This window comes from Jaculus jaculus, chromosome 9, assembly GCF_020740685.1.
Source record: "Jaculus jaculus isolate mJacJac1 chromosome 9, mJacJac1.mat.Y.cur, whole genome shotgun sequence".
Classification (NCBI taxonomy): domain Eukaryota; kingdom Metazoa; phylum Chordata; class Mammalia; order Rodentia; family Dipodidae; genus Jaculus; species Jaculus jaculus.
Window position 1 is genome coordinate 26,643,206 of NC_059110.1, and position 21,421 is coordinate 26,664,626.

Genomic DNA, 21,421 nt, shown 5'->3' on the forward strand with positions numbered 1-21,421 from the left:
CCAGATACCTGACAGAAGTAACTTACAGGAAGAAGGGTTGATTTGGCATCATGGTGGGAAGGCAGCATTGCCCATGGTCATGGGAGCTTGGGGTGGCAGTCTGTTTGTCTGGCATATGGATCAGGACACGGAGCACTCAGGCCAGAACCAGCCACAGCTATGACCTTCAAAGGCCCACGCCTTAGTGACCTACCTCATTGCCGGCCCCGCCTCCTAAAGGCTCCATGGCATCCAAACCAGCACCACAAGCTGAGGATCAAACCCTCCAAACATGAGCCTGGGTGGAGTGTTTCAGGTTAAATCTATAACTATGATAGGTAAATAGAGAGAGAGAGAGAGACAGACAGACAGACAGACAGAGATGATAGATAGATGTAGGCAGAGATGGATTGGATAGATGATAGATAGATAGATAGATAGATAGATAGATAGATAGATAGATAGATAGATAGATAGATAGATAGATAATGTGGATAGATGATTGATAGGTTTAGCTAGGCAAATAGATAAAGATAGATTGGCAAAAGGTAGATAGATTGACAGGTAGGTAGAGGCAGAGATAGATATGATTGGAATCTATACATAGGCAGATAGATAGACAATAAACACATGGCAAACACACACATACACACGCCCTGGCACAAGAGTTGTTTGAGGACAACCATCGGAGAGGAGCGGGTCTTCCACTCCCATAGCTGTGGTTTGTGTGCTCATCTAAACAAATATCTACAGTTTTAAAAACTAAGCCCTAAGGTGTGGAGCTAGCTTCTCTTTTTTATCCTGTTCATCACCTACATGAAAGCTGTTGTGTTTTTCATTTGCCTCTGAGTGGTCCCAAGTTTATTTTATGGGCTTTGTGCACAAGTTATTAAGAATTAAACAATAAAAAACAAACAAGAATCAACACACTGCTTCTAATTTGATTCTTTAAAACAAAACATTAAAGAAACTCCTGGGCATGAGGGCGTTCCACATGCCTGCGGTTTTATTAGACGGTCTGATGATAACAGTCCCAGCAATAAGCCCGACCTTCAGGAGTTCCTTCATTAACTCGATGAGCTGTGAAGGCTGGAAGCAGGTTTCAAAGACTCGATGTCAATGCGGATCTTATTTGGCAGAAGAAACCTCGGAAAATCCAGGAATGCTGGGGTCTCCCAGGAAGCACGCCCAGTGACCACTCCTGTAGGAGTCACATTCCAGAAATAGTTCTCCCTGATCCTTGTGATCCCTGATCACACTCCAGGGGAGACAAAACTTAAAAGCTTTGCTTTCTTCAAATTGTCTTAAAATATCTTATTTGTTTATTTGAGACAGAGAGAAAGAATCAGAAAGAGAGAGAGAGAGAGAGTGAGAGAGAGAGAGAGAGAGAGAGAGAATAGGAGCACCAGGGCTCCTAGCCACTGCAAACGAACTCCAGATGCATGAGCAACCTTGTGCATCTGGCTTTACATGGGAACGAGGGCGTCGAAGCCCAGTCCTTAGGCTATGCAGGCATGTGCCTTAACCACTGAGCCATCTCCAATTTTTGTGCTCCAAAGATGGGGCATTTCTGGGTCAAATGTCTCTGCATCTTGGAGTGACAGCTTCACCTTTAGGAGTAAAGGTGGATAAAAGAACTCCAATTATGTTCCCACAGAAAGGGACTGAGGAGACAGTTCAGTGCTTGCTATGCAAGCATAACAACCTAAGTTTGAATCCCCAGCGTCTATGTAAACATGTTAGGCATGCTGGTGTGCACATATGATCCCACCATCCACTGGGAGGAGACCGGGAATCCCCTGCGGCTCACTGGCTAACTTATGTAGTCAAATCAGAGCTCAAGGATCAGCTAGAAGCCCTATGTCAAAGGTTAGATAGAGGAAGATACACAACACCAACCTTTGGCCTCTACATACATGCATCAGCACACACATACACACACACACACACACACACACACACACACGGACACGCACACACATGAACATGCACATACATGCACATCACTCATACACACATAGATAAAAAGTAATAAAGTTGAGGCCAGGCGTGGTGGCGTACTCCTTTAATCCCAGCACTTGGGAGGCAGAAGTAGGAGGATAGCCGTGAATTCGAGGCCACCCTGAGGCTACATAGTGAATTCCAGGTCAGCCTGGGCCAGGGTGAAACCCTACCTCAAAAAACCCCAAAATAAAAAATAAAAATTAATAATAATAAGAAGGATACCCTTCGGCAGCTAAGGAAAAAGAACTATTCTTAGTGTCACACACACAAATAATGAGAGAGTCAAGTATTCTAGGCTGCAACTGTAAAAGCGAATTCCCAAGTTTTCTCCCTAAGGACTCAACGGAATAAATTTGCAAACACAATGCAAATTTGTACCTCATCTGCCACTGAAGAGTCTTGTGCTCTGACAAGGCTGAACTGCTCCTCAGGCCATGGTCCCACAACACCCTTTGATAACACCCTTGACAATGAAAGTGTAAAACAAATGAACAAATGAGAGGCCCAGAGCCTCCAGGAAAGCTGCCATTGTCCCTGCTGAATTTCTTTGTCCTTCCGTCATGGGAGCCTGACTCTACGTGACTCTACAGCAACTGTACCTTACTGAGCTGATCCACTGTTTCTTTGGGGTCACATTCCGTTAGAGAAACATTTCCTTCAAAATCTTGACTCTTTTTACATTTCTTCAATAAAAAATGTGACAGAAATTCTAGAGGTTTGTCCTAAAAAAAAAAAAAAAAAGTGACCAAAAATTCCACTTTAAAACATTCACCTGACATTACAGGTTAGATGAAATGAACAGTAGAAAAACAAAAAGGACGCAGTTTTCAGCTTCCTGCTTAACGAAGTGATCTGGCCCACCAGAACAAGCAACTTTGCTCATTTGACAGTAACAAATGGGACGCTGTAGTTAATCCCATATTTTGGTTACCAGAATCATTCTTGCTTTTCAACTTTTTGTCATGATCCAGTTTGGATTCCCCGGTATCATAGAAGAATCTCTCAAGATCTTTAGACCCACAACACCCCACTGGCCATATGAGAATAGGAACAGTTGGAATCTTGAGGTTGTTCAGGAGCAGGGAGAAGGTCTGGAGAGAGAAAGGGGTACCACTTTGTGCATCTGGCTTCGTGTGGGTACTGGGGAGTCGAACACAAGCTGTCAGGCTTTGTAAAGCAAGCACCTGTAACCACAGAGCCATCTACCCAGCCTGGGGAGGGGGTTGGTTTCACCATTGCCTGAAAACATACCCTGGGGCTCCCCAATTTTGCATCCCTCTCAGACTGTAGGCTTGCACTTCATTAGAATGATACCATATGAAGTTCTTCCTGTATCAAACCTGCTTAGCTGTTGTGTGATGTTTGGGGGAAAGCGCACAGTATTTCCAGGCGTCAAAGAGTCCATGTGACATCCCTGCTTATGTTACCAGCAAGGCTCACCAAGGGCCTTTACCCACTGGGCTTCAGTGCCTCTGCTTGAGAGCCACTGAGTTTGGCCCAGAGAGGACAAATCACGGCCAGATGCGACCCTGTACCTACAGCTGTCCCCAGAAGCCAGACCCAGGCGCGTGCGGAAACTGTGCCAAGGTGCACCGCGCGGTGGAAGAGAGTCGTGCCTTGGAAACTAAAGACTACAAGGCACTACGGGCGCCCACAGCATGGCGATTTTAGCCTATTCTACACGTTCCCCAGAGCAGCAAGGGCCTGATCCACTTTCCCTCGCTTTCCTGCCATCCTAGGGGCTGGGAAAGCAAGTCTGTAGACTACGTCTTCTTTTATGTTTTCTGAAAGGCACACTGCTTTTTCTGGCAGAATTTCCCAGATGTGTTATTAAATGAAATATGTCTTTGGGTTCCCGCCACACCCAGCCCCAACGACACTGCTGATTTAATGATTTCTCGTCTTGGTTACCATCCTCTCGCATCTAGCCTGTTGTCTCTTTATGTGCCGTTTCACACATTTCCAGTTTCCTCATACTAGTTAGTTGTTTTCACTACTGAAAGATGTTTGCAGAAATATAAGGCCATGGGCACATTTTCTAAAGTAGGTTCTTCTGACAGAGATCAAGAATTGGACAGGAAACTGTACATCCAATACACTTCTAACCCAGCTTGAACCCAGATTCTCAGGGGCTGTTTTTATAAACTGGGGTAGTATCTCTGAGAACTTGAACACCAGAGGGATAAACTGGTAAAAAGTCTACTTGAGTGTTGGGATTTTTCTAGGTGTTTGTTTTATTTTTGTTTTCTGAGGTAGGGTCTCCCTCTAGCCCAGGCTGACTTGGAATTCACTATGTAATCTCAGGCTGGCCTCAAAGTCATTGCAATTCTCCTACCTCAGCCTCCCGAGTGCTGGGATTAAAGACGTGCACCAGAACGCCTGTCAATTTTTTTAGTTTTCTTTACTCAAAGCAACACTTACAGAATCTTCTTTCGATAGCTCTATCAATCCATCAGCCAGAGCTTGAGCCATTTCTTGGCTATTCAGAATGTTGACCATACTTAAAGTGTCCACCATAAATTGTCCTGGAGATATAAAGCCACCAACCCTGTAATTAATTTATATAAGACATGCGATGGAAAGAAAACAATTCAATACTCACAGTCCCTTTTTAGTGAACAAAAACAAAAATAATATGACTAAAATTCTTAGTAGTGCCATCAGAAGTTTGATGGTAAGATACAAAATGGGTGCTAGAGAAATGGCTCAGTGATTAAAAGTGCTTGCTTGCAAAGCCTGTCAGCCAGGGTTCAATTCCCCAGTGCCCATACCCACATAAAGCCATATGCCCAAAGTGGTGCATGCATCTGAAGTACATTTGCAGTGGCAGGAGGCCCTGGAACACCTGTTCTCTCTCTCTCTTTTCACAAATAAACCAATAAAAAAAATTTTTTTTAAATACAAGAGAAAAGCTAGGTGTGGTGGCGCACACCTTTAATCTCAGCACTGGGGAGGCAGAGGTAGGAGGAACATTGTGAGTTCAGGGTCAGCCTGAGACTCCATAGTGAATTCCAGGTCAGCCTGAGCTAGAGTGAGATCCTACCTGGAAAAAAAAAAAAAACACAAAAGGGGCCAAAGTGATTTCAGTGTGCAAACACATGGTGCCCACCCTGGTAAAGCTGACTGAAGTAACACCCATGAAGTGGGCACTAAGAAGAGATCACAGGAGAAGGAACCTTAGAAGTTGTAATGTTAGATTCCAGTGCCATCAAAAATTCTTTCCAGGGACAGAAAGAATGGAAGAACCACAGGGTAGGAAGGAATATTCTGAGGCACTGTCCTCCGCACAGAGACTGGTGTATTCATGACCCCACAGTGAACACCAAGAACCACACTGGAGGGTCTTCAGTGGAATGGAGATTAGAGGGAGGAAACATAAGAGTATAACCTGATAGGAATATAATCAATGTGCAATATGGTTATGTAATGAAGTTCTCAATTACAAAAATTAAACCACTCATAATATCCCTTGTAAAAAAAATTCTTCCCAACACACTTTCACCTTTGTGTTCAAAACATAAGTCCATAGGCAATGGCACACATCTTTTAATTTTTTTTAATATTTTGAACAATCTATTTGTATTTGTGTATCTGGCTTATGTGAAGCCTGGGAAATTGAACCTGGGTCCTTTAGTTTTGGAGGCAAGTGCCTTAACTGCTAAACTATCTCTCCAGTCCCTCAATATATTTGTATTTGAAAATAGGTTTGTTCCATTGATTCCTCACAGCCCACATACTATCATTAGAACATATTTCCATCATTAAAAAGTTCACCTTGGGGGCTGAAGAAATGGCCCAGCAGTTAAGGTGCTTGCCTGCAAAACCTAACGACCTAGGTTCAATTCCCCCATACCCATGTAAAGCCAGATGCATAAAGTGCCACTGGAGGCCCTGGTATGCCTGTACCTATCCTCTCCCTCTTCTTGCAAATAAAAAATTTTTTAAGTTGGACTGTAAAGATGACTCAGTGGTTAAGGCACTTACTTGCAAAGCCTAATGACCTGGGTTCAATTCCCCAGTACCCACATAGAGCCAGATACACTTTGCATATGCATCTGGAGTTAGTTTGCAGTGGCTGGAGTCCCTGGTGCACCCATTCTCATTCTCTCTGTCTGTCTCTCTTCTATCTCTCTCTATAAATACATAAATAAATAAATAAATATTTTTTAAGTTTACCTTTATATTTTTCTATCTAATTGATAATTTATATGAAAGAAACAGGATAAATTATGTCTACCTGGATATAGTTTCATAGCTTTTTAAAAATACTGGCCAAAGATTTCTTCAGTGTGATGGACCAGAGAGTGCAAGAAAATAACAGAGCGAATCCCTGTGTTAGAGGCATTTGTGTGGGTAGCTGTACAACATGTATGTCTGTGTGGACATGCATGTGCATGCTTCTATGCACACAGCAGGGGAAAGGGAGGGCAGGCATGGAACTGCAATGGCTCCAGTGATACTGTTTTATTCAGGTGGAAAGAAATGGGGTAGAATCAGAGAGGACATACCCAAACAGTGACAAACCTTTTATTTCAAACAACCTGATTTAGTTCAAGATTTAAAGCTGGTCTGGAGAGATGTCCTAGTGGCTAAAGACACTTGCTTGCAAATCCTGATGGCCTGGGTTCAATTCCCCAGTACCCACATAAAAGCCAGACACACAAGAGTGGCTCATGTGCCTAGAGTTCATTTCCGGTGGCAGAAGGTCCTGACGTGCCCATTCCCTCTCCCTCTCTCTTTCTCTCTCTCTCTCTCTCTCATTCATTTATTGTCTGTCTACCCTTTGTCTCCTTGCAAATAAGTTTTGTTTAAAAAAGATTTAAAATTAAGGTAGTAAATAATTCCACAAAGTCTGCCATGATAATTTGATAAGAGAATGCAGTGTGGGTGAGAAAATCAACTCAGTGATGCCCACCAGGCTTAGCTGGGGCCCATCACCAAGTGATGGACTTAATTTATCTTGTTTTGGTGTACATACATGTGTGGTATGTATTTGTGCATGATGCATGTGGGGGGGTGCACAAATGTGTGCACGTGCTCTTGCATGTGTGTGCACCTGTGGATGATGGCCAGGAGTAGAAACAAGGTGTCCTTGTGGTCACACTCCACATTATTCTTATTTTTTTTAATTTATTTATTTGAGAGCGACAGACACAGAAAGACAGATAGAGGGAGAGAGAGAGAATGGACGCGCCAGGGCTTCCAGCCTCTGCAAACGAACTCCAGACACGTGCGCCCCTTGTGCATCTGGCTAACGTGGGACCTGGGGAACCGAGCCTCGAACCGGGGTCCTTAGGTTTCACAGGCAAGCGCTTAACCACTAAGCCATCTCTCCAGCCCCACATTATTTTTTGAGACAGGATCTACCACTAAACCTAGAGCTCAGTGATTCAGTTACACTCACCGGCCAGTAAGGCCAGGCTGACACGTCCATCTGTCTCAGCCTCCCTAGACCTGGGATTACAGGCGCATTATCCACCATGTTTACTTGGGTTCTGGGAATCTGAACTCAGATCCTCGTGTTTATGCAGCAAGCACTCTGCCCAATGAGCCACCTCCCTAGCCCTATTTTATTGTATTTTGTTAGTATTGATTTTTTAAAATTTTTATTAGTATTTTCCATGATTATAAAAAGAATCCCATGTTATTTCCCTCTCCCCCCCCCACTTTCTCCTTTGTAGTATTGTTTGTTTATTGAGGTAAGGGTCTCACTCTAGCCCATGCTGACATAGAATTCGATATGTATGCTCAGGCTGGCCTTGAACTCTTGGTGATCGCCCTCCCTATGTGTCTCTGAGTGCTGGGATTAAACGTGTGTGCCAATATACCCAGCCCCTATTTTTTTTTGATAAAAAGTTTTATACATAATTTCTTTTTTAAGTTTTTTTAATATATTTTATTTATTTGTTAGAGAGAGAGAGGGGGGGGGGAAATGGGCACACCTTTGGCTTTACAGGCAAACACCTTAACCGCTAAGGCATCTTCTCCAGCCTTATTTTTAAAAATTCTAAATGGGAACCAGAATGGATCCTGAAGATGGCCCAAAGCCCCTGGGTAAATTGTGTATTTTAGTTAGAAAATAAATGAAACTTAAACTGTAGAACAAGTTATGTAATACATATTGTGAGTAAGAGGTATTCAACTTTTGGAGCAAGTTGTAGTGGAAAAAGGATATAGAGCTCTAGCCAGGGAAATAAGAAATTCTGTCCAAGACAAACTGACTGATATAGGAATAAATAAGATGGTGAAATTTTAAAATAGAAACCAGATTCAGCATTTTGAGTCTGCCTATATTTGTTCCTGTGGATATTTGGTCTATTTGAAGGAAAATGTGAAAAACAAAAGAGGCGACATTTTAACAAAGATGTGCAAAAGTTCAATTTCGCTTGCACTATTCCTAGTCTTGAACTTCCTCAGTTGAGAGGTAAAGTTTACCATCAACTCGCAGCCGAAGAGGCAGAGTACCTACCTATCAGGCGGCCAGCGATGTGCTTCCGCAGGTCCCGGAAGAGAGGACTCAGCTCCTTCCTCACTGATTTCAAGGCATCTTCCAGGAGCTCTGTGAAGCTGGACCATGTCTGCATCTTGGACTCATTGAAGTAAATGGAAGGAGGACTCCTATCCCGCTGTGGCCCCAGCCAGTCACTAAGAACTGACATAATTTTCCCCTTTTATTATTGAAGACTTAAGCTCAGATGAAGGAATTCTACTTTTTTTTTTTTTTTTTAGGTAAGTCTCACTCTAGCTCAGACTGACCTGGAAATCACTCTGTAGTCTCAGGGTGGCCTTGAACTCACTGCGATCCTCCTACCTCTGCCTCCTGAGTGCTGGGATTAAAGGCGTGCGCCACCACACCCGGCTCTCTACTTCTCTTTTAAAGTAAACAAACTCAGCTGCCTTTGACAATGAGTGACTTGTCTGTCCTTTCTCACTAGAAAATGTAAACAGCCATAGTCTACTTTCAGGGTAAAATAAGAAACTGAAAAAGGACACTGTGAATGTCTGTCCATTCTTGATAGATGATGTAAACATCTTCTACTTAAAAAATTAGGGCCGGAGAGATGGCTTAGTGGTTAAGGCACTTGCCTGCAAAGCCTAAGGACCCAGGTTCAATTTCCCAGTACCCAAGTAAAGCCATATGCACAATATGGAGTATGCATGTGGAGTTCATCTGCAGGGGCTAGAGGCCCTGGCATGCCTACTTTCTTTCTCTCACAAAAAAAAAAATTAAACAGCAGCCTTGTGCTTTGGGAAGCAGAGGGAATGGGTTATTGGTAGGAATGTACTGTGTCATCTTTCATTCTAAACGTGGAAATTCTGCTCATCCTGCCCATTGCTCTGCCTTGCCAGTCAATCACTCCATGGTAACCAACCCTAAGTCTCTCTTAAATTAGGGCAAAGTATGGACATTTCTACATGACTGCAGTGGTGTGTCAGGAAGTTTCTGCCCTTGAAAGGCAACTACAGCATGATGAAGTGGCACTTAGGTTTGTTTTGTTTGTCCTGAATGGATAATGTTTGTTTCTCTCACTAGTGCTGAGAGATATAGATATGAAAAGCTTAAGGGTATGCTTTTCTTGTTTTTTTGTTTTGTTTTGTTTTTTTGAGATAAAGTTTCACTCTAGCCCAGGCTGACCTGGAATTCGTTATGTAGTCTTGGGCTGGCCTTGAGCTCTCAGCAATCCTCCTACCTCCGCCTCCCAAATTCTGGGATTAAAAATGTGCACCACAACGTCTGGCTTAGAATATGCCCTTTCATAAGGCGTATGAGGAGAAAGGGAGAGGGTCGGGGGAAAGGAAGGAAACTTGGTCTACGCTGATCGCACCAGGCTCCATGCCCTGCTCTGCTCAGCTAGGCGATTCCTCTCTGCATGGGACCACAGGAGCCGTCATTTGTGATGCTGTTACAGAAATTACAATCAGCAAGCCGCGTCTGCTGCAGAGCTCCGTGAAGTCAGCGTCCTTCCTGTTCTACCTGCGTGGAATTCCTTCCCTCACAAGTGTCACCTCCGTGCCAACTTTCTCGTGCCAACTTTCTCGTGCCAACTTTCCCTAGTCTGGTGAGGCCCTTGGCACTGGTAACCAGAGAGGCTAGGCTTTATGTAGTTTCCAGATCAGTCCAAGCCTTGTTTGACAGGAAACGAGGTAATTTCCGAGGCAAAAATGATGACTGCTACTGTGGTCCAGGCTGGGATTCTCCTGTCTGTCCGCCAATGTTCAACGTTCATCCGTTATCCATAGCTTTGTGTCGCAATGTTAACATTTTGACTCTTTGACTCTTTGACTGTTTCCCTCCTCAAATAAGGCTACTGAGTTGGACCAAAATGAGCCTTTCTCCATTTCCTTGTAGCACAACTCATGTTCCCAAATAAAACCATTATTGATTCCAGTTTACTAGGGCTAGAGGCCCCAGCACACCCATTCTCATTTTCTCTCTCTCTCTCTCTCTCTCTCTCTCTCTCTCTCTCTCTCTATATATATATATATATATATATATATATATATGTATGTATATATATATATGTATCTATATGTATATGTATATATATAAATATAGAGAGAAATATATATATATATTTAAAAGTTTACCTTTATACTTTTCTATCTAACCCATCTTATATATGAAAGAAACAGGATAAATGATTTCTACCTGTATATAGTTTTACAGCTATTTAAAAATACTGGCTGAAGACCTCTTCGATGTGAGAGACTAGGGCGTGTAAGAAAATAGCACAGGAAATCCCGTGTTAGAGGCATTTGTGTGGGTAGCTGTACAACATGTATGTCTGTGTGGACGTGTGGGTGTCATGCTTTTGTGTACACAGCAGGGCAAAGGGAGGGCAGGCACGGAAGCGCAATGAGTAGAACAGTCACTCGGCATCCTTACTTAGCTCTGCGTGTAGGATGGGGAGGAGTGCTGTGACACTCTATGTTTGAACATGATATGCTCATGAACGCACAGCAGTTGTGGTTACCTGCATGAGGCCTACCCGTGATGGGGCCACCTGGCATTCTCTCATGGGTTAGGGAGGGATCACGAGGCCCCACGCATCCTTGAGGAGCTCATGGCAATTCATGGTTGCTCGGGGAGGGGAAATCATTCTCTTCCGTACAGCCATGGGTGAGTGGTGGGAGGAAAGGGTTCAGCAAGAAGGAGGAGGGGCGAAGGTGGGTGTGCTGGCGCATGCCTTTAATGCCGGCCCTTGGGAGGGAGAGGTAGGAGGATTGTCGCGAGTTTGAGACCAGCCTGAGACTCCATAGTGAATTCCAGGTCGGCCAGGGCTAGAGCAAGATCCTACCTCGAAAAATAAAACAGAAACAAACAAACAAACAAAAATGAATGAGTAGGGGAATAAAAGTAGGTACGGGTTTATCCGTGATCAAGATACAATACATGTGTGTATGATGTTTTCAAAGAACAAATAAAATAATAAATATTGTTTTTTGGGGGGGGTTGTTTGCTCTTGTTTTGTTTTGTTTTTGTTTTTCTGAGATAGGGTCTCACTCTAGGCCGGGCTGACCTGGAATTCACTATGTAGTCTCAGGGTGGCCTTGAACTCTCAGCGATCCTCCTACCTGTGCCTCCCGAGTGCTAGGATTAAAGGTGTGCGCCACCACGCCCGGCTAACATATACTGTTTTTAACAGTTATGTTAAATGATGGCTTGGAGCCAAATATTTGCCATAAACAATCCTCTTCTGAACAGCTGAGTCAGTGACGTGAAATCACGTGGATTGGGAAGTGACAGGATTCCTTCAGAGACAGCAGTGGCTGACAAAGCCCTGAGCAGGACCATCAAGTGAGCCCATCCTGCAGGGACACTGGGGCTGGTGTGTGCTCCTGGGCACAGTGGCTGCTCCCCTGGGGCACTTACTGTGCTGGTAAGAGCCCGTGGCGATGCCGGTGGGGGCGGTGAAGCACGTGCCAGTGAGTTGAGACAGCCGAGACAGCACTTCCAGGCCGGCCTCTGCGCAGTCAGAAACGCCTGCATTAGCTTAGCCATAGGTCTCCCCCAACAGCGAAGTCAGACTTGGATGCACAGTGGAACTGGCAAATCTGCCACAGGCAGTTGTACTCTTTGAATTCAAAGCCCTCAGTAGAACAGTCCATAAACATTTCACCCCTACAAACCAAGCTCACACATCGATTGCAAGAGGGTATGCCATAGAAAGGGGAGGAGGCATGAAATCAGAAAAGGTACCTACCTTTCAATTGGAATATTTATCCCGAAGACAGAGTGAACCCTACATACATTTTTCTACAGTGATCTGACTCAGAAGGGCATTCTCTTTTTTAATTTTTTTTTTATTTGAGAGCGACAGACACAGAGAGAAAGACAGATAGAGGAAGAGAGAGAGAATGGGCGCGCCAGGGCCTCCAGCCTCTGCAAACGAACTCCAGACGCGTGAGCCCCCTTGTGCATCTGGCTAATGTGGGACCTGGGGAACCGAGCCTCGAACTGGGGTCCTTAGGCTTCACAGGCAAGCACTTAACCGCTAAGCCATCTCTCCAGGCCCAGAAGGGCATTCTCAAGAACTGTCTTGTAAGACAGATGAACACAGATGGGATGCAATGGTCAAAGCTTAGTGTGGCCTTAATGTCACCCTTTCCTTAATGACACACACTGGACTATAGATTAGGTTATCCACTTCAGAAGACATCTTGAATTACTTGGGAGGAAACTAATGTAATGGGTAAGTTATTTTAATTCTTTGTGATCCAAGAATAAATACTTCCGAGTGTTCCTATTTCTGCTTGAAATAAGATGGCAGAAACTCTGCTGGAGAGATGGTTCAGCGGTTATGGTGCTTGCCTGCAAAGCCAAAGGACCCAGATTCAATTCCCCAGAACCTATGTAAGCCAGATGCATAAGGTGGAGTATGCGTCAGAGTTCGTTTGCAGTGGCTGGAGGCCCTGGTACACCCATTCTCTCTCTCAAATAAATAAATAGTTTTTTGGTTTTTTTTTTTTTTTTGGTCTTTTGAGGTAGGGTCTCACTCTAGCTCAGGCTGACCTGGAATTCACTATGTAGTCTCAGGCTGGCCTTGAACCCATGGTGGTCCTCCTACCTCTGCTTCCCAAGTGCTGGGATTAAAGGTATGCACCACTGCACCTGGCTTCAAATAAATAAAAAAATATTTTTAAAGAGGATGGCCAAGGGCTGGAGAGATGGCTTAGCAGTTAAAGTGCTTGCCTGCAAAGCCAAAGGACACTGGTTAGATTCCTAGGACCCATGTAAGCTAGATGCACAAGGATGTGCTTGCATCTAGAGTTCATTTACAGTTGTTTGCAGTGGCTGAAGGCCCAGGCACACCCATTCTCTCTCTCTCCTAGTCTGCCTCTTTCTCTCTCTCAAGTAAATAAATAAAAACAAATATAAAAATAAAATTCAGGGGACTAGAGAGATAGCTCGGTGATTAAAGACACTATTTTTCAAAGCCCAATAGCCCAGAATTCTAGTCGCCAATACCCATGTGAAGCCAGACACACAAAGCTGCACATACGTCTGGAATTCATTTGCAACAACAAAAAGCCCTGGCATGCCCATTCTCTCCCTGTCCCTCTCTCTTAATTAAATATAAAATAACCCTATAAAGTATGAGTAGGAACATTATATTATCCTTGATTAGGTAAAGAGTTTTTAGCCAGGTATGGTGGCACATGCCTTTAATCCTAGCACTCTGGAGGTTAATTTAGATGGGTCACCACGGGTTTGAGGCTGACCTGGGCTACAGAGTGAGTTCCAGATGGCATTTCACAAACCCACAAAATATCATGACGACATGGACAGGAGCACTGCCTTCCCATAGCGTATCCAAGCTGACCTGATGCTCCGAGGGGCGCAAAGCAATCTACGTGTCCCCCTTCCTCTTCAGTGGCCACACAGCTTCCTAATTTCTCCCAAAAGTCTCTCACTTCAGGACACAGCAAATTTTTAATACCGATTTTATAACCTGAGGGGGAAGAAAAAAAAAAAAAATCAAAATGTTGGTTTCCGTTGGTAACGGTACCGTGAACAGAAACTTGCAGCCGTGTGAATGCTGCGACCGCAAAGTCAAATGTCACTTGCTCCTAAGGTAAGATCTCTAGAGCACCAGTTCTTCATGCAGCCGCCCACCCCCCCCGCCCCCCCATCAGAACCCCGGGAGACGCCAGGGAAGGACACCGAGGCCCTGGTCTTCACACCGTGGACTAGCGCGGGGCTGCGCCGGCCCCTGGGGCACTGTTTCTGCGTCCACCGGGCAGCGTGGGGAGTCACCGCTCTCATAGTTCAGCGAGAATGGCCAGCTGCGTCCTAGGACCTTGCCACTAATATCCAAAGGAGAAAAATCTTTCCATACTTGTCAATCAAAAAAATAAGAAGTGGAGGGCTGGAGAGATGGCTTAGCGGTTAAGCGCTTGCCTGTGAAGCCTAAGGACCCCGGTTCGAGGCTCGGTTCCCCAGGTCCCACGTTAGCCAGATGCACAAGGGGGCGCACGCGTCTGGAGTTCGTTCGCAGTGGCTGGAGGCCCTTGGTGTGCCCATTCTATCTCTATCTCTTTCTCTCTCTCTGTTGCTGTCAAATAAATAAATAAAAATAAACAAAATTAAAAAAAAAAAAGAAAGAAAGAAGTGGGGGCTAGAGAGGTGGCTTAGGGGTTAAGCACTGGCCTGTGAAGCCTAAGGACCCTGGTTCAAGGCTCGATTCCCCACGATTCTCCAGGACCCATGTTAGCCAGATACACAAGGGGGCACACGCATCTGGAGTTCATTGTCGCTCTCAAATAAATAAATAAATAAACAAAAAATAAATAAGAAGTGGGCTGGAGAGATGGCTTAGCGGTTAAATGCTTGCCTGTGAAGCCTAAGGACCCTGGTTCAAGGCTTGATTCCCCAGGACCCACGTTAGCCACATGCATAAGGAAGCACACACGTCTGGAGTTCGTTTGCAGTGGTTGGAGGCCCTGGCGCACCTATGCTCTCTGTCTCTCTATCTGCCTCTTTCTCTCTCTCTGTCACTCAAATAAATAAATTAAAATGAACACCAAAAAAAAAAAAAAAAACTTTAAAAAAATATAAGAAGTTCAGGGCTCATGAGATGGCTTCGTGGTTAAGCACTTGCTGTGATAAACAGGAAGACCTGAGTTTGGCTGACCCACAACCAATGTAAAGTGCCTAAATGCCAGGCATGGTGGGGTGAACCTTTAATCCTAATGACCGGGAGGCTCCCCCTGGGGCTTCCTGGTAGCCAGGCTAGCCTCATTGGTGAGCTCTCCTTTCAGTGATAGACCTTGTCTTCAAAAATAAGATGGCAGGCTGGAGAGACAGCTTAGTGGTTAAGGCACTTGCCTGCAAAGTCAAAGGTCCCAGGTTCAATTCCCCAAGACCCACGTAAGCCAGATGCACAAGGTGGCACATGTGTCTGCAGTTCCATGTGTCTGGAGTTCATTTGGAGTGGCCAGAGGCCTTGGTGCGCCCATTCTCTCTCTTCTCTATCTGCCTCTTTCCCTCTCATTTTTACAAATAAAAGTAATAATTATTTAAAAAAAACTCATAAGGCAAATAAAAATTTTTTAAAGTTCAGGGGCTGGGGAGATGGATCAGTAGTTCAAGACATTTGCTTGCAAAGCCTACCAGCCCAGGTTCTGTTCCCCAGTGCCTATGTAAAGCCAGATGCACAAAGTGAAGTGACATGTGCATTTGGAGTTCCATTTGTAGTAGCAAGGAGCCTGCTGTGTCCATTCTCTTTCTCTCTCTCTCTCTCTCTCTCTCTCTCTCTCTCTCTCTCTCTCTCTCTCTCTCTGCCTCGCTCTCTCTCTTACCTGTACATATTAACAAGAAGTTCAGAACAGAAATGAGGCTCCCAGAACTGGCCAACACGAGCTGACACTCGGCTTCTCTCTTACTTCCTGGGAAGTCATTCAGATTCACTCCTACCCGTGCGTAAGTGTCTGACAGCTAGCTCTTCAGCCATCTAATTCTGTCTTCCTTCAGTCCACATGGATGGAAGGTCTTTCAACACTCAAGTTGTAACTTGGGTGAAAGTGAGGCAACTGCACAGCAGCAGATACAGGACGGTGTAACTGGGTGTGCCCCAGCCCCTCTGCCAGCTCCCACTGGGTGTGCACGGCAAAGCAAAAGGATGGCTGGTAGAATTAACTAGCTACGGGCAGCTTTCAAAACTCTCAGTGCTTACTCGTTTTACACGAAAGAGAAAATAAATGTCATACATAAATACCCAGTTCCTCCCCTTCTGTGTACAATGCGCGTCCTTCCTAGATCGTGCCTAAAGTAGGTATGTGGTACATGTATCTGAAGCTCATTGTCAGTGGCTAGAGGCCCTGGCACCCCCACATTTCCCCTCTCTCTCCCTCCCTCCCTCTGTCTCTATCACTCTCTCCCCCTCCCTCTCTTCTCTCTGTCACTCTGCTTGTAGATAAATTAATAATCAAAATATTTTTTAAAAAAGAAAGACACCATGGACTTAAAGAATACCTACGTATAGGAGAAAGTATTTCAAATCAGATACTTAGTAAAGAATTAGTATACATAATATATAAGGACCTCCTACAATTCAACCCACATAAAAACCTAATAATCCCAATTATTTTTTTTTATGTTTTTGAGGTAGGGTTTCACTCTAGCCCAGGCTGGCCTGGAATTCACTATGGAGTCTCAGGGTGGCCTCAAACTCACTGCGATCCTCCTACCTCTGCCTCCCGAGTGCTGGGATTAAAGGCGTGCACCACCACGCCCGGCTTGAAAAATATTTTTATTTATTTATTTGAAGGAAAGAGAAGCAGATAGAGAGAGAGACAGAGAGACCGAGAGCGAATGGGCACACCAGGGCCTCCAGCCACTGTAAACAAGCCCCAGACACATGTGCCACCTTGGGCATCTGGCTTAAGTAGGTCCTGGGGAATCAAACCTGGGTCCTTTGGCTTTGCAGACTTCTTAGCAGCTAAACCATCGGCCAATGCGATAATGACTTTCGTAAAGTGTTTTTAGTCACAATTTGTAAAATTGTCATCAGACGCTACTTTACTTTCTTCATGAAGACGGAAATCCATACTTTCTAGCAAATTGGAACTCAATCAGTACTCTGAAAGCCACACGTGCCGACAAGACCTGCATAAACCCCGAGCTGTGTGGGCTGTATTTTGGGGATTTTTTTTTTTTTGTTTTCGTTTTTCCATTCCCAGACCAACCTTGGAGCAAGTTGATTTCTCTGCTGTCTCCGTCACTAAATATCCCCATGCTCTGTGCCTTCCGCCCACACAGAGCTTTTTCTATGAGGCAAAGCAGGCTCTCCAAGGTCAAACCAGCGTGCTCATAGACCACAGCGATGACGGCCGCCTTAACGCTCTCCACCACCATCTAGAAATGAAACCGCAGCTGTACAATCACATGGTGGTGAGGGTCAAATACTTAGTAGTGAAGAAACTACAGCCAGTCTACAATATACTGTCATTCCTAAGGATTTTTTTTTTCATAAATTATGAGAGGAAGGAGCAAAGCTTTCTCACTGGTTTTTTTTCAAAGTCCTTTTTTTTTTTAATCAGAAGAGGAGAAAATGTCTGATGGCATGGGTTCAATTCCCCAGTACCCACATAAACCCAGATAGACAAAGTGGCCCATGTTTCTAGAGTTTGTTTGCAGAGTCAGGAGGCTCTGATGCACCTACACGCACACAGTCTTCTCTCTCCCAAATAAATAAAAACATTTTTGAAAATTAAAACACAGAACCTCATTTCATTTTCTTTATTAATTTATTTTTATTTTTGTGGCAGGGTATCACTGGTTGGCCCTGGCTACTTGGTACTTCTTCTACAGTTTAGCTTGTCCTTGAACTTGTAGTAATCCTACTGCCTCAGATGCCCCAGCACTTTAATTATAGGTGTGTGCCACCATACCTGGACACAACTTAGTTTTATAAAAACCATATTTTAGCCGGGCGTGGTGGCGCACGCCTTTAATCCCAGCATTCAGGAGGCCTAGGTAGGAGGATTGCAGTGAGTTCAAGGCCACCCTGAGACTACATAGTGAATTCTAGGTCAGCCTGAGCTAGAGTGAAACCCTACCTCGGAAAAAAAAAAATCCTATTTTGATTTAATGGCATCCTGTTCAAATAAACTCTAAAGCAGAAGGCCTGGCCGTTGCAGTGGCGTACTCCTGTAGGAAATTGAGAAAGGAAGCAGGAGAATCAGAGAACTGTGTTTTACATAAAATCCTTTAGAGAGGGCTGGAGGCATGGCTTAGTGGTTAAGCACTTGCCTGTGAAGCCTAAGGACCCTAGTTCGAGGCTCGATTCCCCAGAACCCACGTTAGCCAGATGCACAAGGGGGTGCACACGTCTGGAGTTTGTTTGCAGTGGCTGGAAGTCCTGGCATGCCCATTCTCTCTTTCTCTCTCTCTGTAGCTCATAAATAAATAAATAAATAATATCTTTAAAAATCCTTTGAAGGTGCCAAAGAAATTTAAAAATGATTTTAATCATTGTGCTGCTTTTTTTAAAAATTTATTTATTTTTTTGGGTTTTTGATTTTTTGAGGTAGGATCTCACTCTAGCCCAGGCTGACCTGGAATTCACTATGTCTCAGGGTGGCTTCGAACTCATGGCAATCCTCCTACCTCTGCCTCCCGATTGCTGGGATTAAAGGCGTGTGCCACCATGCCCGGTTTGTGCTGCTTTCTTGATTAAATGCAAAAAATTAAATTCAGGGCAGGAGAGATGGCTTAGTGCTTAAGGTACTTGCTTGCAAAGCCAAATGACCCAGGTTCAAGTCTCCAGGATCCACATAAAGCCACATGCACAAGGTGATCCATGCATTTGGAGTTCATTTGCAGCAGCGAGAGGCCCTAGCGGCTCACCCTTTCTCTCTGTGTCTTTCTCTGCCTCTTCTCTCTCTCCCCCAAATAAATAAAATATTTAAAAAGTTTCAATTCAGGGCTGGAAAGATGGCTTAGCAGTTAAGGGGTTTACCTGCAAAGCCCAAGGATCCAGGTTCATTTCTCCAGGTCTCATGTAAGCCACATGCATAAGGTGGTACATGCTTTTGGAGTTCATTTGCACTGGCTGGAGGCCCTGGTATGCCCATTCTCTCTCTCTCTCTCTCTCCCCCTCCATCTCTCTGTCTCTAATAAACAAATAAAAATCAAAAGCTTAAATGAAAATTCAATTCAATGGGTATATTTGGACACCTACTTCACAAGAGACAGGTTCACAATTGAAAGCTAAGTTTCAGTACTAATGCTTTTTCAAAATAAGTTTGGTTATGGCTGTCTTTATTGCTTTCAATTTTTAAAGCTTTTTAGACTTCATTTATTTTTTATTTTTATAGCTTTTCTATTTTTTATTTATTTATTTGACAGAGAGAGAGAGAGAGAAAAAAAAAAAAAAAGACCTCCAGCCACTGCAAACAAACTCCAGATGCATGAGCCTCCTTGTGCATCTGGCTTATGTGGGTCCTGGGGAGTCAAACCTAGGTCCTTTGGCTTTACAGGCAAGTGCCGTTAACTGCTAAGCCATCTCTCTCTCTAGCACTATATTTTTTATTTTATTTTATTTTATTTTTGTGTGTGTGTGTGTGTGTGTGTGTAGGCACGTGTGAGTCATGCTGCATGTGTGGAGGTCAGAATCTCTCGTTTGTAGCTGGAAACTACAGACTACGTGGCCTGCTAGCTTTGGGATTCTCCTGACTGCACATCCCAGCACCATAGGCGCATTAGGATCACAAACATATGCATACTGACGTCAGGATTTGTAAGCATCTGGAGATGTAAAGTCTAGTCAAAAGGCTTACAGAAAGCCGGGTGTGATGGTGCATGCCTTTAATCCCAGCACTCAGAAGGCAGAGGTAGGAGGATCTCCATGAGTTCGAGTCCACCCTGAGACCATATAGTGAATTCCAGGTTAGCCTGGGCCAGAGTGAAACCCTTCCTCGAAAAACAAAAAAACAAACAAACAAAAAGGCTTGCAGATCAAGTGCTTTTGACCACTGAGCCATCTCTGCAGCCCCAATTTTTAAGGCTGTGTTTTGGTTCTGTAAATTTTACTTTAGCAATTTTCCTTTTAGGAGAAGAATCATTTCCATACCTATGGTAGCCAAAAGATTGCTCCACAATTAAAAACAAAAAAAAAAGCATTGAGAGCCAGGCATGCTGGCACATGCCTTTAATCCCAGCACTCAAGAGGCTAAGTGAAGAGGATTCTCATGAGTTTGAGGACATCCTGGGCTACAGAGAGACCCTGTTTCAAAAAACAAACAAAAGCTGGACATCAGTAAGCACTTCTCTTAATGTTCATTCCCTTATATTAATGCTACTCTCACTTTTGGTAGAGAATCTTCTCTTTTCAGTTGGCAGTGACCTTGGGATGACTCAGAAGGTACCATGGTGCTGGAAAGAAGTGACCACAGTGCTCAGTACTGAAATATCTCTATCACACCTTCCAAAGCTCAGGGTCTAATGCATAAGAGGTGGCGGAAAGAATGTAAGAGCCAAAGGAAGGGTAGGACTCCTTACAATGTGCTCTCTCCAGACACAAAATGGCCTGGATATCCATGACCTCACAGTGCCCGACACTACCTACGCAAGACCATCATAGGAGGAGGAAAAGATCATGACATCAAAATAAAAGAGACTGATTGAGATGGGGGGGAATATGATAGAGAATGGAGTTTCAAAGGGGAAAGTGGGGGGGGGGGAAGGAGGGTATTACCATGGGATATTTTTTATAATAATGGAAGTTGTTAATACAATTTTTTTTTTTTTAAAGCTGGGCATGTTGGCACACATCTTTAATCCCAGCACTTGGGAGACAGAGGTAGGAGGATCACCATGTGTTCAAGGCCACCCTGAGACTACATAGTGAATTCCAGGTCAGCCTGGGCTAGAAAGAAACCCTACCGGAAAAAGAAAAAAGAAAGAAAGAAAGAAAACCAAGCAAACAAACCAACCCACTCAGGAAAGGTCTGGGCTCATAACGCAGCCTGTACCTCATATGCAGGAACCCGCGAGGATATTAATACGATGCATGGCTCCAAAGCATAGGGAGGGGTGTCGTCACCTTTCCAAGGCCCAGACTGACTTTCCTTCGATAAGGAAGGGTAGGAGTGGATTCCCGAGACGTTGCTCCTGCGCAGGCAAAAGGAGACACAACGACATCCTGATTTCTGCTAATGTGCTTGCGATAAGTGAGGTCCAGCACCTTTTGAGCACCAGCGGCTACACCAGGCCACTGGCCTTGGGGTTTAGACTTTGCCAGCAGTTTGGAGACAGCTACAAATGGGGCTTCCAGGTGAGGTGGAGCCAAGTCTGCGCCCTGGTTCTCTCCTCCTCCGTGTAGGAAAAGCAAAAATACTTCGGCTAGAACTTGCTTAGTTTTTGTAGGGCACTTAAATAAATGCCACAGTGTGCCTGGAGGTTCAACATGATACTTAAAAAGGAGTAGAAAAG

General features: G+C 44.4%; 1 protein-coding gene across 3 annotated transcripts in view; it reads right to left on the reverse strand.

The window, feature by feature from the left end:
• Ect2l (epithelial cell transforming 2 like) overlaps positions 1-21,421 on the reverse strand; it is a 75,914-nt gene that overhangs the window by 16,791 nt on the left and 37,702 nt on the right. The window contains exons 6-12 of one of the 3 annotated variants that reach the window (XM_045159623.1): positions 20,962-21,100; positions 17,173-17,341; positions 13,809-13,937; positions 11,858-11,950; positions 8,453-8,635; positions 4,405-4,508; positions 2,583-2,705 (exon numbers count right to left, since the gene is read on the reverse strand). In XM_045159623.1, coding sequence (XP_045015558.1) covers positions 2,583-2,705; positions 4,405-4,508; positions 8,453-8,635; positions 11,858-11,950; positions 13,809-13,937; positions 17,173-17,341; positions 20,962-21,100 — 940 coding nt within the window. Of the gene's footprint in view, positions 1-2,582; positions 2,706-4,388; positions 4,509-8,452; positions 8,636-11,857; positions 11,951-13,808; positions 13,938-17,172; positions 17,342-20,961; positions 21,101-21,421 lie in introns of all 3 variants that reach the window. The other 2 variants (XM_045159624.1, XM_045159625.1) reach the window with 2 other exon arrangements.